General features: G+C 37.8%; 1 protein-coding gene across 2 annotated transcripts; it reads left to right on the forward strand.

The window, feature by feature from the left end:
- The first annotated feature begins 10,015 nt into the window (after positions 1-10,015).
- On the forward strand, positions 10,016-14,299 carry LOC122657269 (MDIS1-interacting receptor like kinase 2-like). Of its 2 annotated transcripts, none has more exons than XM_043851934.1 (2): positions 10,016-10,719; positions 13,804-14,299. In XM_043851934.1, the coding sequence occupies exons 1-2, from the start codon at positions 10,041-10,043 to the stop codon at positions 14,175-14,177; spliced, it is 1,053 nt and encodes a 350-aa protein (XP_043707869.1). In that variant the 5' UTR covers positions 10,016-10,040; the 3' UTR covers positions 14,178-14,299. The 2 variants fall into 2 exon arrangements, with proteins under 2 accessions (XP_043707869.1, XP_043707868.1); XM_043851933.1 differs by lacking the exon at positions 10,016-10,719 and adding an exon at positions 12,499-13,230.
- Positions 14,300-16,212: the final 1,913 nt, after the last annotated feature.

Below are 16,212 nucleotides of genomic sequence, written 5' to 3' on the forward strand. Positions count from 1 at the left end.
AAGGCTGATGACAGCACCAACGGATCCTCGAGCGAATTCAGCAAGAGTGAGTCTTTTCGTAACTCCGGTGCTGCTATCATGGCCCAAACTTCAAGGAAAGTTGCAGGGTTTTGGCCCACACTTCTAAGTCTTCGAGGGGAATCTTTCTACGGTATTACCAGTTCAAAGTCATTAGTGTTGACCATAGCCATAAGGCATTGCCCATTGGGTAAGGTCTGGATTGCCCCGGGGTATAGGGGATATTTGGGGTGCGGGTGTAACAGTTAGGCACTTAGGTATGGTTGATAAAATCTTGGGAAAATTTCACGAACACCCCCTAAAAGTATCCAATATCTCAGAAATTTACCATACTTGGTCAAAATGTCACAGACACCCCCTATTTTTATGAATTTATTTCAATTTAGTCCACTCTGTTAGTCTCTGCAGTTAAGTGTCTGTTAACTCTTTTTAAATGGCAAAATTACCCTTACCACAGTGAAATCCCTATAATACCCTTAATGATGAATTAATGATGTTAGAAGTTAGTTTTTAGAAAAATACAGTTTTGCCCTTATTTTTATTCAATACTTTTTTTTTATTCCTTTTTTCTCCCCTTCTTCTTCTCCTTCTTCTCCTTCTGCTGTTTCTTCCGCCGCCGTCACCACCACCACCACCGCCACCCCGTCCAGCCCTCCTTCTATGCCCGCACAATTTCCTCCCCATCTCCTTCTTCTCCGCCCAGGTTTCCTCTTCTTCTTCCTAATCTTCTTCTATTTTTTCTGCTCCACATTTCTTTGCACCACAGCCGACAATGGATTCCAGAGAGCTTGAAAAAAAATGATGGCAGCCAATGGATTTTGATTCTATGTTGGGTTGGAAAAATGGGAATAAAAGAAAAGAAATAGGGATCCGATGGTTATTGGGAGGGAAAATGGAAAAGGAAATCAAAGACATGATGGGATCAGAAATGATAAATTAATTGAGGATGGGTGTGGTCATGGCTGGAATTCAGATTGGGGTTTTGTTTAGACAAGGATGTGGGTTAGATTAGAAGTGAAAAGAAATGGAGAGGAGAATCGATGATGGTGGGATGAGGGTTTTTAGAACGAAAATGATAAAAAATTTAAAGAGAAAAGAATAGGGATGAAAGGAGAAATAAAGGTTAGTGGAGATGATGGCGGTTTTAGCAGAGATGGGTTTTGAGAGAGGGTCGATGATAGGGTTTCGGAAATGGAAGATGTATTTACCTCGTTTTGTCGCCCTTCTTCAGTTCGCTTTCAGCCATGGGTGGAAATGGAAGTTCGGTCATCTTCTCGTTTTGTCGTCCTTTTTCAGTTTGCTTTCTCCTTGCCTTGCCGTTGGTAATGGTGGCCATAACCAGAGCAGGTGATGGTCGCCGGAGCCAAAGCCATAGAGGGAACAAGATGAATGACAATTTTATCCTTTTATTTAAATAACTAAGGGGTAAAATAGATATTTAACCTTTGGGTACTAATTGTGCTTAACGTTTGGGGTGTCTATGACATTTTGACCAAATATGATAAGTTTCTGAGATATTTGATACTTTTAGGGGGTGTCTGTGAAATTTTCCCTAAAATCTTTGTAAAGTAAGGGAGGGAATTATCATTTTTCAAAACTTGGGTACTGAGTTGGCATTAAGGAAACTTAAAAAAGAGGGGATGATATTTTTCCTTATATGAGAGATGGTTTTACCAAAATAGCAAAAAAGAGTTAAATACACATGTACTTTCTAAGTCGTCCAAAAATTCTACATGTCCCCCTGAGATTCTAATAAATCTATACACATCTCTTGATAATTCCATGCACACCCCTTGCTTTTCAAAGTAATCCATGTTTTAGTCCACATCATTAATATTAGGTGGTAGACGTTAAGATTTTTGTTTATTGATCAAACTACCCTTTATTCTAATCACCCCTATAATTTGAAAAGACAGTTTTTCCCAACACTCATCTTCGTCTTTTTTACAAGTGTAGATACCCAATACCACCACCCAGCATTGCCGCAACCACGACCACCACCACCCGCCATTACCATCATCACCGCCGTTTGACCAAAGTGCCCTCATCTTCCCCAAATCGTCTCCTTGCCCAGCCCTCTCCCCCGCCTCACCCCTGCTTACCTTAAACTCCCAAGCTGAACGTCCATAATATTCAAACCAGAAATCAAAAGGAAGATGAACAAGAAACTTTGATTATTTAACCTCATAACCTGGTCTGCTTCCTTCGTCCATACTGTATCCACTCTTTATTGTAATCAACTACGAACCAGAGACCACATATATTTGAGAATCACTTGAATGCAAATCCGGTAAAGTAACAAATGATTGTCGATTTTGAAACTAATCGATTTGAACAAATTGAAGCCACATGATCTGAAAACCAGAAATTGAAATTAGAACTAGACAAAGCAATTGTTGTCGCAGAGAACTTGAAGATTCAGTTCGCAGGTTCTTGAGGATGATGAATTTCGATCAAATCACTGCCACTTTGATCATGGTGTCCTCAAGAATGAAGACCGAAAGATCTTTAGAGCTTTGCCGCTCCCGAATCACGAAGAAGGTGAGTGAGTTGTCGGCTGGAATTGGAAGAAAGAAGCGAGGGTATGATTAGGTTTCAGTAGCAGGTTCAACCACGGATGATTCGTGATTTAGTTTTTCGAAGAAGAAAACCCTCTGTTAAACCCCAAAACTTTGCCCTCTATTTTCTTTCCCTCTCCCTGAAACAGAAAAAAACGGAGGAGAGGAGGTCGGTGGCTAGGGTTCGATCATGGAAATATGGTTCGACTAAGGGTTCGAAGATATCGGCAATCTAACCTTAGCTTTTCTGGTTTATTAGTTCTGAAATTTTGGGCGAAGAGTGAACTCACCTGGACGATTAGAAACCCTAGGACTTTAGTTCCTGAAATCGATCCCACTGAGAACACAAGCTTCTATTCCTAACTGGACCTGCAACTACCGCTGATTCCAAGTTTCATGAATCTGTAATCCAAATACCACTTGATTTCTATAACTCCAGTGGTTTGGATCAATCCAGCAGGCCTAGGCGATAATAAATTTGGAATTTCAGAGCTGTCTGAGACAGATTCCAAGGGCTGCAGCGAGTTCTTCTCTTGTGTTCTACTACCCCTGTTATTATCGTAAGTGTGGGGCGGTGGTGTGGTAAAATAGGAACAGAGGGCGGTGATTCTGCAGGGAGGGGGTGGTGATGATCGCATGGGGAAGAGGATGGTGTGGAATGGGACTGCACGGTGGTGATGGTTTTAATGGTGGGTGACGGTGACGGTGGCGGTGGTAGTGGTGGTAGTTTTGGGTATCTACATCTGTAAAAGAAGAAGATGATTTGGGGAAGACGAGGGCATTTTGATCCTTCCTAGTTCTTCCTTTGCACAAAAATGAAAGAGAATGGTATATCTACTCATAAGGGTATTATGATAATTATGTCCGATGTTATAATTGTACATTATATTTTTTAATTTCAGGTTCCGTTAACATTTAACGCCTGATATTAATGGCATAAACTAGAATTAGTTTAAAAAACAGGGGGTGTGCGTGAAATTATCAAGGGATATATGTGAAATTGTCAGAATCTAAGAAAGACATGTGGAATTTTGGTTCATGCATATTTTTTTATTTTGGTAAACGGTACATGCATATTTAACCCAAATAAAAATATGAAAAAGGATTATGTCAAGGAAAAATCATGTTGTAAATAAGGTTGTTAAAAAGAGATCTTAACCGTATTTTGGAAATTACTTCCTTCATTTTATACTTCATCAGGACTGAAAGGAACCGTGTTCATTGTAAGGATGATCGTCCAAACTCCTATCGAGTGTTGTACCATGTTAACCTATGGGGTGCGACTTTGGACAACGAGACCTCTCACCCAGAGACCCCTGATTCTATTCTTTCAACCCCAAATCCCATTTCCACTTATTTACACATGTATGGTAACAAAAATGGTCAATCAATTTTAATCATCTATGAAAGTTTTCACCCCACCACTAAGGAAGGCGGTTGGACTTCTATGTTTTTTTGGAATTGGAGAACTTTAATGGGGAGAGGAGGAGATAGGGGATGGGATACGCCCCAACGTGAACTTAGGGAAGGGAAGCAATACAATAGGCATCAAGCACTTAAACATCTAGACTGGTTCTACTCATTTGGTGGAGTGGCTTAATAAGGAGAATTTTCATAAATGGCGGTGGCAAATCTTTCATCTTTTATATAGCATATCTTCTATTTTTTGAGTTTTTTTTTAAGGGAAAAAGTTTTCTCATCGGGAGTGTGGCCTACGCCAGCACTCCCATGAGTCTATCTCTCTCCTCTCCATGTGAAAAGACGCTTCTATCCCCTTGTTTTAAGGAGGAGAGAGATAGACACAAGGGAGTGCTGGCATAGGCCACACTCCCATGTAGAAAACTACTTCCCTTTTTTGAATTAGTTATTGTAATGAAGATTAAAGAGATGTAGTTTGGACTTTGGACAACACAAGTATTAGCAAATACGGTTATAACTACCAAGTCTTTTGATTACTTCACCGGAACTAACTCGGATATTGTTCCTTTTCTGAATTAAAATCTTCTTTTGGTTTCATTTAAAAAAAAAAAAGGTTGTTAAAAAATTTACGGAGAAAGAACACCGCTTAGTCGCATGCAACGCATGGTTCCTGTGCCTAGAACATAGGGCCGTGCAAAATTATCATCGCATCCCTATGGAAAGTCAGAAATCCCCGAGGGTGCGACGGTCATTTCAAGTGACCATGTGTTTAGGAGCAAGAATCATGCGCCGCACGCAACCAAGTAGCAGCATTCTCTTTCTCAAAAATTTATAATCAATTTTTTTTCTATTGATATAATGAGGATAAATGTATAGACATAGGAGAGTCGTTTGAGGTGGTATGGGTATGTCCAACGGAGACCTATAGATGCACCAGTAAGGAAGAGTGACCAGATTCAGTTTGAATGAGCTAAAAGAGGTAGGAACAGGTCTAAAATGATTATTAGAGAAGTGGTAAGAAAGGATATGCATGTGGTAGAGCTCGAACCTAGTATGATCGCGGATAGAGTTGTTTGGAGGACAAAGACCCGTGTAGTCGACCCCTTATAGGAAGATGTTCCTTGAGATATTGTTTTGACTACTGGTTAGACTTCTTCCTTCAGTAATTTTATTTTATCTTTTATACTTTATTTTATTTTATTTTATTTTTTTACTCTCCTCTACTTCAATTATTATTTTATTACTGTCACGGTTTCTTCGGATCCATGTAACCAACCCCATTTAATTGGGAATTTGGGATAAGATTACGGTTGTTGTTGTATAATGAAGATAAATGTATTCGAATGTTCTACTTTTAATAATGGTATAATGATGTCATCTTCAAATTATTTTGATGGGAAAATAACCACACGAGAATTTCACCATTAGTAGAACATATTTTTTTTTTCCAATAAAGGTAAAGATATTTGGAAAAAAAAATATGATACTTTAAATAATGACATAATGACATCACTTTTAAATTATTTTGAAAGGGAAAAATAACCATTCAACGGGTGGTGTAGTTTCCTCTATGCACCCGTTCACAAACAATCAGGTTCACACATAGTCTCCCCTCCATTAAAAAACCCTACTATTTGATGTTTCGAAATCTTCTCTTCCATCCACTCCAAAAATGCATACCAAAGGAAACCCTTCTTTTTTTTTTTTTGTTAATAACCTTTTCTCCTATTTTGAAAACTTTTTTAACTCTTACATTAAATAACTTTTAGAAACAAAACAATAAGCAATCAAAAGAAATTTACAAATTTCTAATTTCACCATTTTGGTAACAAAAAGATGCACTATTATATCAAATAAGGAAAAGGTTCTTGAACAGGGTGTGCTAGCACTTCTGTGTCCATCTCTTTCCTCCTCAAATGAAATGATCTTGTTGCCATCCTATGTATGATATAGTTTTGCCACACTTCATTGGTGATCTTTTCTATGTCGCTTGATCAGAGAACCCCTCCCTATAATGGAATGAGGTATCGATATCAGATTGGCCAGGTTTGATACCAGACCGCTCTTGGATCGGGTTTTGGTATCGGATCAAAAGTAAAATCATTAAAAAAAAAGCTGATTTTGTAATGAAAAGTAAGGGTAAAATTGACCGATCCAGACCAATACGACCAATCCGAATCAATATCGGTGAAGACCAATACCATTCCTGATACCGATATCTCAATCCCTTCTCCCTATCAAATAATCCCTCAAATGGGCAAATGCCTTTCTTGCCACACGCTCAAGTCTCACGGTCTCATCCCTGCAAACAGCTCCAATGGCACATCTTGTCATCCCATAGTGGCAATTTACCGGACCGGGCCAGCGTATATGGGCATTGTCTCAGCCCCATTCCCAGACCGTATTAGCCTCACAATACAGGCCCAAGTCCATCCTAAGTGCGGACTGGGCTAGAACCCAACCCAGTAACATATACTCAAAAAATATAGGCCATTATAAAAAGCAAACCCGCCTTAGTGGCTCATTTTTACAAAAATGCTGCTATTTAGAGTAGAGAAGCCAGAGAACCCTAACACCTGACTATGGTTCGTGATCTGATCCGATACGGATTGGGATTGCCCAAACTCAGGCAAATATGATACTTTTGTCCTTGTTTTCTTATAAAAAAACTAATTCTTTTATAACATTTTTACTCCTGTCCGTACAGCTGGATCGGATCGGTATCGGGATCAGTCTCAGCCGATACTGATCTGATCCGATACCTCAAACCATGCACCTGACTGATTCTGAATTTATTTTAAAAGACTATGCTCGACACTCGTCCTTCCCATGTAAAGGCCCAACAAATAGGAGTGCTTTATACAAGCATTTCAGCTGAGTGTCTTTTTTGGATGTTTATCCTCTCAAGTGCAGTGCCTAGTGCACCTTTAAAGTGCATCAGACGATGCACTACACTTTAGACTTGAATTTTTATACTCCCAAATGTAATAGTCATTGTCCGATGCACTGTGCAGTGCACCGCACTTGAGAAGATGAAAATCCAACGATACGTCTTGCCATGTATTACACTTCACCCCTTAGTTTTTTCTGAGTCATCATACAATCTTTACGAAAAGCTTGAATTTTGAACCTGATTAATGCTTAATTCTATTAACAACCTTTGCTAGGCCTAAAATATCATGCAGGTAGCTAAAGGAGCCCCACCATTGTTCTCTACCAGGTCTAACACAAACAATACTAATTAATGAGCTTAGATGAAGTGAGCTCCTTGGCCTTGGCTTGTGCTATGGAATGCTGATGAAAAAAGAAGTTCATCACAAACCATACCTCAGGGGGTTCGACTTCTGACTCCATACCCTTCGCTGGCGTGCCGGCCTGCTTTGTGTGCCTTCACCCTCCCAACAGAGTCGCCTTCAGATCTAACGGATGGTAAGCATATGGTTTCCCTAAAAGTATGGCCAGACCATTTAAGTGCAAAATGTGTGGCCTAAATGCCACATCACTTAAGGGAGTTGCTAATAGGTGATTAGATTCCTTATCCTAATGGGTAACTGCTGTGATACTATCTAATGTTGAACTTGAAGGACATAGGCTGAGTAGTGTCTTTCGGGGTTGATTATTCCATATGTTGTAACTTATTATACAACTCTTACAGAAAATTTAATCATTTTGAGGGTCGTCCTCCATGAAATTACTAACCCATCCTAAGTTTTTAATTCACATTGTATAAATATTTTAGGGGGAGGGATGGATATGCTAGCAGTATTCCTTAAACTAGCACCGTAGCTATTTGTCTAGCTCTGTCTTCTCCCCATTTGAAATGACTCCCTTACCTCTCAAAGAGAGAAAGAGAGATAGAGACATAAGGTGCTAGCTTATAGTATACCGTTAGCATACCCAATATTGTATTACTTTTAGAAAATCTATAATTGGTTTATGCACTTATGTAATCGTGTCCATCTTATTGTTAAATTTCTAGTGCTTTACTAGCCTCTATCAAGTAAATTATTCACTTATGGACTTAACTAACGGAAGCTTTGTCAATAATTGATCAATGGTTTTATTATTTGGAGAAAATATTTAATGATAAAATCCTTAAATGTATTTCTATAGTACGGATCTAATGCTTGAGTTTTAATCTTGAAGGCATGATATGAATTGCGTTCTTTTTCATTGAGCTAGTTAGCTCAGCTCACAGTTATGATTGTTTGTACAGATCATGCACACGTCGAGTGTCAATGCACCGATTGTGTTAGAAGGATCAGAGGGAAGGGCGTAAGCTTCTCCGAGTAGATGATCAACTAGGGATGAAATAGGGCCGGGTTTTTTAAAACCACAGCCCAAGCCCAAGCCTGCTGGGCTCAACCCAGTCCAGCCCTAATTGACCCTGATTCGGCTGGGGTAAGCCGAGTTGACCTTGATTTTTGCCAAGGGGTGGGTTAGCCTTGATTGACCCTATTTTTGCAACCTTAACTGACCCTTTTTTTTTTTTTCCATTTGCGTTGCCCTATGTATTATAAAAATGAGAAACATGTGATTAGGTATTGGTTTGTTTCATACTCAAGTGACTATTAGACTTTTTTTTGGGTTAAAAAACTTAATTCAATCTTAAAATTTTAAATACTTTTGTTCAATAGATAATTACACTCTTTTTGGATAAACCAATAAACAATTAGATACTAAACTACAAATTGTAATATGCAAACTCTAAATTATAAAGCATAACTTAATACAGGGTCAGGTCAAGCTGAGCTCAGCCCGAGGCCTCAACCCTGGCCCAGTCTTACCCTAACCCTGAGCTTGAAAGTTCCAACCCTAACTTGCCCTCAGGGTTGAAAAATCCAGTCCAAGCTCTATTTGGGTTTAAGACGGGTTCAGGCCGACAAGGCCAAACTTACACCCCTATGATCAACCAAAGAGTGAGATCAAAAATTTTGGTGTTTATACACATTTTGAGTTGTATATAGTAGAGATGATAGTATTTTGATGTAAATGCACAGATACAGTTTTAGAAATGTAACAGATTAGAGAAGTTTTCAGTATGAGATGACTGATGCTAACATTTAGAGCTGTTTATAGAAATATTTAAAGTATTTCTATTGTGTATTACTGACAGATTCACATATGTTACCATAATACCATAACCCACATCAGTGAGTATTAGTCATGAATGAATAAGTGGACTCGATTGATTGATTGAGAGAGAGAGAGAAAGTTTTTGTCAGTCAAACCCAATTGGTTAATTGGTTTTGTAAGTCAAACCTGGGCCAGTGGTAGAGAAAGAGAGAGATCTTGTCAGAAACTTAATTGTTTCATTGGTTAGGTAAGTCAAGCCTGGGCCAGTGGTGTGGGTCAAGTTTAACAACTGTGTCGTTGAGAACTTGTGAAGCAAATAATTAGAGAAGATAGCCCAAATCCACGTGAAGTGGATCCTCCACTCTGTGACAATGTGTGGTTCCATACTATGAATGCTCTATAGCTGATGACAGATGATGCTTAAGTTAATATTGATTATTGACACCACATTGTAGAGTGGAGGACAGGAGATGGAAAGATTTAATTTGCACCAACTTATTTTCGGCTGTAGTGATCCCAGATTAGTTCAATCCAAAGCACAGTTGAGACTTAAAAGTCTTCAAATTGGTAACACTAGTAAAAAAAGAGGAATGATAATGTCGGCCGGCGGCATGGTCGAGGTGGGAGGTGGGAGGTGGGTGGGCAATAATTGGCTGTGGCGTGCTGGAGAGGGTGGGAAAGAATATCGGGAGGGTATTTTTGAACATACCAAAACCTAAGAGGGGTTTACCATTTGTGAACCCTAAGATGATGAATCGATCGGTCTCTATGAATGGAGGGAAACTTAGTAAATAGTTTCTCAATAATATTTCGTTGTATTTTCTTCATGTGATCATTTACATTTCCATAGTGGTAAATTTCTCCTTGATTACCCATCTTCAAAGAATTTTATTATAAATATCCCAAACCACTACTTCATTTGCTCACAGCCACCCATGCCAATAGAAACCATTGCAAAAACCCTAAAGCATGACTTGCTCTTCTCCCGTTGCCTTCATGATGAGAACCCTTTTCTTCTCCCTCTCACTCTTAGCTGTCTTCTTACTTGTCTTGTTGCTCCTTATTTCACCTGTTTCCATTTCTACTACTGCATATGCCTTTGCTTCTACCACTCATACCCCAACCATCACTGCTTCTGAGCAAGCAAAGGCTCTGTTAAAGTGGAAAGCCAGCCTCCTCCAAAACCAAACCCCACACTCTGATCTTCTGCCTTCTTGGACACTCACCAATTTTTCTTCTTCCCATTCCCATTCCCAAATTTGCAATTGGGTTGGTATTGTTTGCAATCAGCTTGGCAGAGTCTCCCACATAAAATTATGGGATATGGGTTTGCTAGGTACGCTCAAAAGCTTCAACTTCTCTTCTTTCCCTGATCTTGTTCATCTTCAACTCACCAATTTTACTCTCTTTGGCACCATTCCATTTCAGATAAGTAGCCTTTTCAAACTTAGACACCTAGGTCTGTCTTACAATCAACTCTATGGTGAAATTCCATCAGAGATCACTATGCTAACAAGTCTTCAATTCTTGTATCTTGGTGTTAATTATCTTAATGGCTCCATACCATCAGATATAGGAAAGATACATCATCTAATAGAACTAGATGTGGGTAACAACAATCTTACTGGTTCAATCCCTGCATCTTTGGGTGATTTGTACAATCTTAATTTTTTAGCACTCTTTGGTAATTCACTTTCTGGTTCTATTCCTGTACAAATAGGAAACTTGAAAAATCTAACTGAGTTATATATGTACAGTAATCCTCTAACAGGATCCATTCCCTCCACATTTGGGAACTTAACCAAGCTGACCAACTTATATCTGTATCAGAATAATCTTTCTGGTCCAATCCCTTCAGAAATTGGAAACTTGGCATGCCTTGAAATGTTAGATCTATCTGAAAATCTTCTCACAGGTTCAATTCCAAACACTATGGGAAACTTGACCAAGTTATCCATATTGTACTTGTTTGAAAATCAATTATCTGGCATCATACCTACAACTATGGGAAATTTGAAAAATCTGGTTGAGTTATATATGTACAGTAATTCTCTAACAGGATCCATCCCCTCCATGTTTGGGAACTTAACCAACCTGACCAATTTATATCTGTATCAGAATAATCTTTCTGGTCCCATTCCTTTAGAAATTGGAAACTTGGCATCCCTTGTAAATTTAGATCTCTCTGGAAATTTTCTGACAAGTTCGATTCCACTCACTTTTGGAAACTTGTCCAAGTTGGAGGCATTGTTTTTGCATGAAAATCAATTATCTGGTATCATCCCTGCTTCTGTGGGTAATTTGAATAAGTTGGAGGAACTGGAATTGTATGAAAATCAGTTATCTGGCATCATCCCAGAATCCATAGGTAATTTGAGCAAGTTGAAGGCTTTAGGACTCTTTGATAATCAGTTTTCGGGTTCTATTCCTCAGGAAATAGGAAATCTAAAACAATTATCTCATCTACAAATTTATGACAACAATTTCTCTGGCAATTTACCGAGACAATTATGCGTTGGTGGATCACTTGTACTTCTCATTGCAAATAACAATAGTTTTACAGGTCCCATCTCGAAAGGCTTGAGAAATTGCACAAGCTTATTGAGAGTTCGACTAGAAAACAACCAACTGAAGGGAAATATATCACAAGTTTTTGGTTCTTATCCGCATTTGGATTACATTGATCTGAGCAATAACAATTTGTATGGTGAGATTTCATCAAATTGGGGAAAGTGCCCAAATCTTACAAGCCTACGAATGTCAAGAAATGAGATTACTGGTAGGATACCTCCAGAACTTGGGAAGTCATCTCAACTACAACGACTTGACCTTTCTTCCAATCGTTTAATTGGAGAGATTCCAAAGGCATTATTGGAAATGAAGGCTTTGTCAAGCCTGAATTTGAGCCACAACTATCTTTCAGGTAGGTTGTCATCGGAAATTGGAAAGTTGTCCAACTTAGAAGATCTTGACCTGTCAGCCAACAATCTAACTGGACCTATTCCGGAGCAGCTTGGAGATTGCTTCAAATTGATTTACCTACACTTGGGTAAGAATAGATTTAATGGAAGCATTCCCAAACGAATAGGTAACTTGATTTCACTACAACTTCTAATGGATCTTAGTCATAATGAACTCTTGGGAGAGATACCTTTAGAGATTGGGCAATTGCAAAGGCTGGAAACTTTAAATCTTTCACGCAATATACTCTCTGGTTCCATTCCCTCATCAATGGAAGAGATGTTGAGTTTGACATCCATTGACATATCATACAATGAGTTGGAAGGTCCGATTCCCAATATTAAAGCCTTCAAAGATGCTCCTAGAGAGGCTTTTACAAATAATAAAGCTTTGTGTGGCAATGCTGCAAAAAGTTTGCCCTCTTGCAATTCGTCAGTGATAGAGAAGAGGAATACTAAAAAGAAACACAAGGTCATCATTTATTTCTTACTTCCTATTTTGAGTGCAATGCTTCTACTATCCATAGTTATAGGAATTGCTTGGGTTTTTCAAAGAAAGACCAAGAAAAAGATAGAAATGGGACAAACGGAAAGAATTGATCAGAGAGATCTATTCGCAATATGTAACTATGATGGTAGAATTGTGTATGAAAATATCATTGAGGCCACAGAGAACTTTGATGACAAGCACTGCATTGGGAAGGGAGGATATGGAAGTGTTTACAAAGCAAATTTATCTACTGGTCAATTGGTAGCTGTGAAGAAGCTTCATCCAGTACAAGAGGATGCTGACATGGTCAACAAAAAACAGTTTACAAATGAGATTCGTGCATTAACTGAAATACGACACAAAAACATTGTGAAATTGTATGGTTTTTGTTCACAAGCACGACACTCATTTTTGGTTTATGAGTATTTGGAAAGGGGAAGTTTGGCAAAGATCCTAGGAGATGCAGAGAGGGCAACGGAGTTTGATTGGATCAAGAGAATAAGTGTAATCAAAGGTGTGGCCAATGCACTATCTTACATGCACAATGATTGCTCACCACCAATAATTCATAGAGATATATCTGGTAGCAATATTTTGTTGGATTCAAAGTATGAGGCTCATGTGGCAGACTTCGGCATTGCAAGGCTTCTAATGCCCGATTCAAGTAATTGGACTTCACTTGCAGGCACTTATGGCTATCTTCCTCCAGGTAATGCATTTATTTCTTTTACGTAAGACACAAAATCCTATATTTCTCAATAATGCCAACTTAATTAATAATAATATAGTTGGATTCCTTTGTTTCTTTATTCAGGTTATCATAATTTGATCGATTTTGCAAATATATGACTTTTATTTTATTTTTTTTTATGAATATTTTTATAGAAAAAAATTTAGCATCGAAGTTATAATTCCTTTTTATAAAAAAAAAATTTATTTTGTATTTGATTTTTTTTTGGTAAATGCTTTTATAGAGAGAGTTTGACATTGATATGTTGTAATAACTTTTTTTCTTGTACAAATTTTTTATAGAAAACTTCTAGTAGTGATTATTTATAATTCATTTATTTTTAAATTTTTTGATTGTTATGATGATATAATATATCTCGTAATTTCTATAGCTTAGTTTCAAAGGGTTTACTGACGTATTACAAGTCTAACAAATGCGACTCTCGTTCAATCATTTATTCCAAGTCATCAACAACTAAGGTATTCTCTATAAATGTATTATAATGTCTAAGAAACATCCATAACAAAGATTGACTAACTTTCTTTTTCACAGAGTGTGCTTATACAATGAAGGTGACAGAAAAGTGTGATGTGTATAGTTTTGGTGTGGTAACAATAGAAACACTAATGGGAAGGCACCCTGGTGAGCTCCTTTCATCTTTATCACTGTCATCATCATCAGCTATGCAGACCATGATGTTGAAAGATATTTTGGATCAACGGCTCCCTCTTCCCATAGCTGAAATTTATGGAGCGGTGGTTTCTATTGTAAAAATGGCATTTACATGCTTGGATGCTAATCCCCAATCTCGACCAACCATGAAACATGTGTCTCATGAGCTATCATCTCACAAGCCATTTTTTATTGAGTCATTTCACACAGTCTCATTAGGAGAATTATTGCATGGAGGAAAAGTACTCAAGTAGATTCAAGCTCGTCTTTCTTGCTAGAGACATTCAATATGTGATTAATATATCAAATATAATCCTTATTATGTTTCTTTCTTTTTTGTCTAATAATCTTAGCATTTTTTCAAGACGAAGTTATGTGCCAAATATATTTTAGTTGTTGTTTTCATTGTAATTTTACATACTACTGCTAAGAAAGTGGAAATCTAATGATTCTTCTATGTCCAATCGTTTCTTTCATTTTCTTTCTTCCACAGAATGTTTATTCATATCATTAAAGTTATTCAGTTTCTCTATTTTGTATTGGACTTTAGGAGTTGCCAATCGGCAAAGAGAGCAAATCTTCTTTGCCATCTCCTCAATTTTGATTGAGAGAGAGTGGAAAATGCAATGTCTAATGGTCCCCCAGGCTATGTTCTAGGGTCTTCAAAAGGAATAGGAAATAATAGTTTTCGAAATAGCAGATTGATCGACAGAGTAAAAGAAACAAATTCTCACTTTATGCTAGCTCTTTTGCCCCAAACTGGCAGCTCATTGCTAACTATGGGAACCATCTTAATGGGTATATTTGGTGTCTTTGGGACACCTCCAAATTTACTATTACTGCCCTATCGCAATCGACGAATCAATACATTCATCTTGTTGTTTATAATTCTCAACATAATATGAATTTCTATTTAACTGTTGTTTATGCTTCAAATGATGCAAATGATAGACTTACCCTATGGCCAAATGATGTAGAGAAGATTTTTAGAGAATTCCTTGATCGGTTGGACCGACAGAAGTTGACCCGATCAGGTCGAAGGTATTAACTTTCCATCTCAACTTTCGAGGGTCATAACTTTTTCGTTAGGATGGAGTTATGGGAGCCATAATATGTTTTCGAAAATGGAATTCAGTATTCTACAGGAAATTTTATTCAATTTATTAATTGGACTGAAGTTTCAGAACCAAATTCACACATTTATTGGTGCAGCCTCCAAAGTTGTATGTGATTTTAGAATAGTATTTTCCTATTTTTTTTTTCTATATTATTTCATTTCTTGTTTTACTTAGGTTTCCTTTTCCTTTATAATTCAACCTCCTTATATAAGGGTTGTTGTGGACAAAATAAAATCATCTTGAGTTTATGAATCAAATTGCTTTGTTTGCTCTTCTTTCTCATTGGAATTAATGTTTTGGTTACCTTGAGGATTCGAGGGTCATGAGTGCTAAAACGACATCTAACCCCTATACTTCCCTACTGCATCATTGGACCTCAAAAACTTAGTTCCAAATTTGAATGATTGTGCTTGGGGATTCTTGGTGATTTTAGTGTTGTCCGGTCCTCTCTTGAAAAACAGGGGGTGACCCAACCAATTCAAACTAGGTGGATGCCTTTAACAATTGCATGCATTGATGATCTGGGAATGGCTGACCTTAAGTTGTCTGGGAGTTTATATACTTGGAATAATAGAAGGATACGAGATTCTCGCATTTTATGCAAATTGGATAAAGTGTTGGTCAATGACAAGTGGTTTGATGTTTATAGCTGTTTTTAAACTTCACTTTGGAAATCAAAGCCTATCTGACCATAGCCAATCCAACCTTACCTATCCTTTGGTCCCAAACCCTTCAAATCATTCAAAATGTGGACCTCCCATACTGATTTCCTTAGAGTTGTTAAAAAGGGTTGGAGCTAGCCGGTTACCCCTAATTGCCCTCCCCTCTTCATCCTTGCTTAGAGACTCAAGAATGGAAAGAAATATTTATGAAGTTGGAATGATGAAACCTTCAGAAATTTTGACAATTGTATCCTCCAATGCTCCTGAGATCTTAATTCAATCCAACTATCTCTTCAACATGATAATTTCAACATGCATCTCCCTGCCCCTTAAGGAAAAGAATCTCTTTTCCAAACTCACCTCCCGTCTTGCCAACAGAGAGAGCTTGGTCAAGCAGAAATATAGAATCATTTGGCTTAAGTTTGGAGACTCTAATACTAGCTTCTTCCACAGAATATCCTTCAAGTATTATATTAATTCCAACACCATATCCTCCGGCCTTAAAGTTA

Source organism: Telopea speciosissima, chromosome 1 (genome assembly GCF_018873765.1).
Source record: "Telopea speciosissima isolate NSW1024214 ecotype Mountain lineage chromosome 1, Tspe_v1, whole genome shotgun sequence".
NCBI lineage: Eukaryota > Viridiplantae > Streptophyta > Magnoliopsida > Proteales > Proteaceae > Telopea > Telopea speciosissima.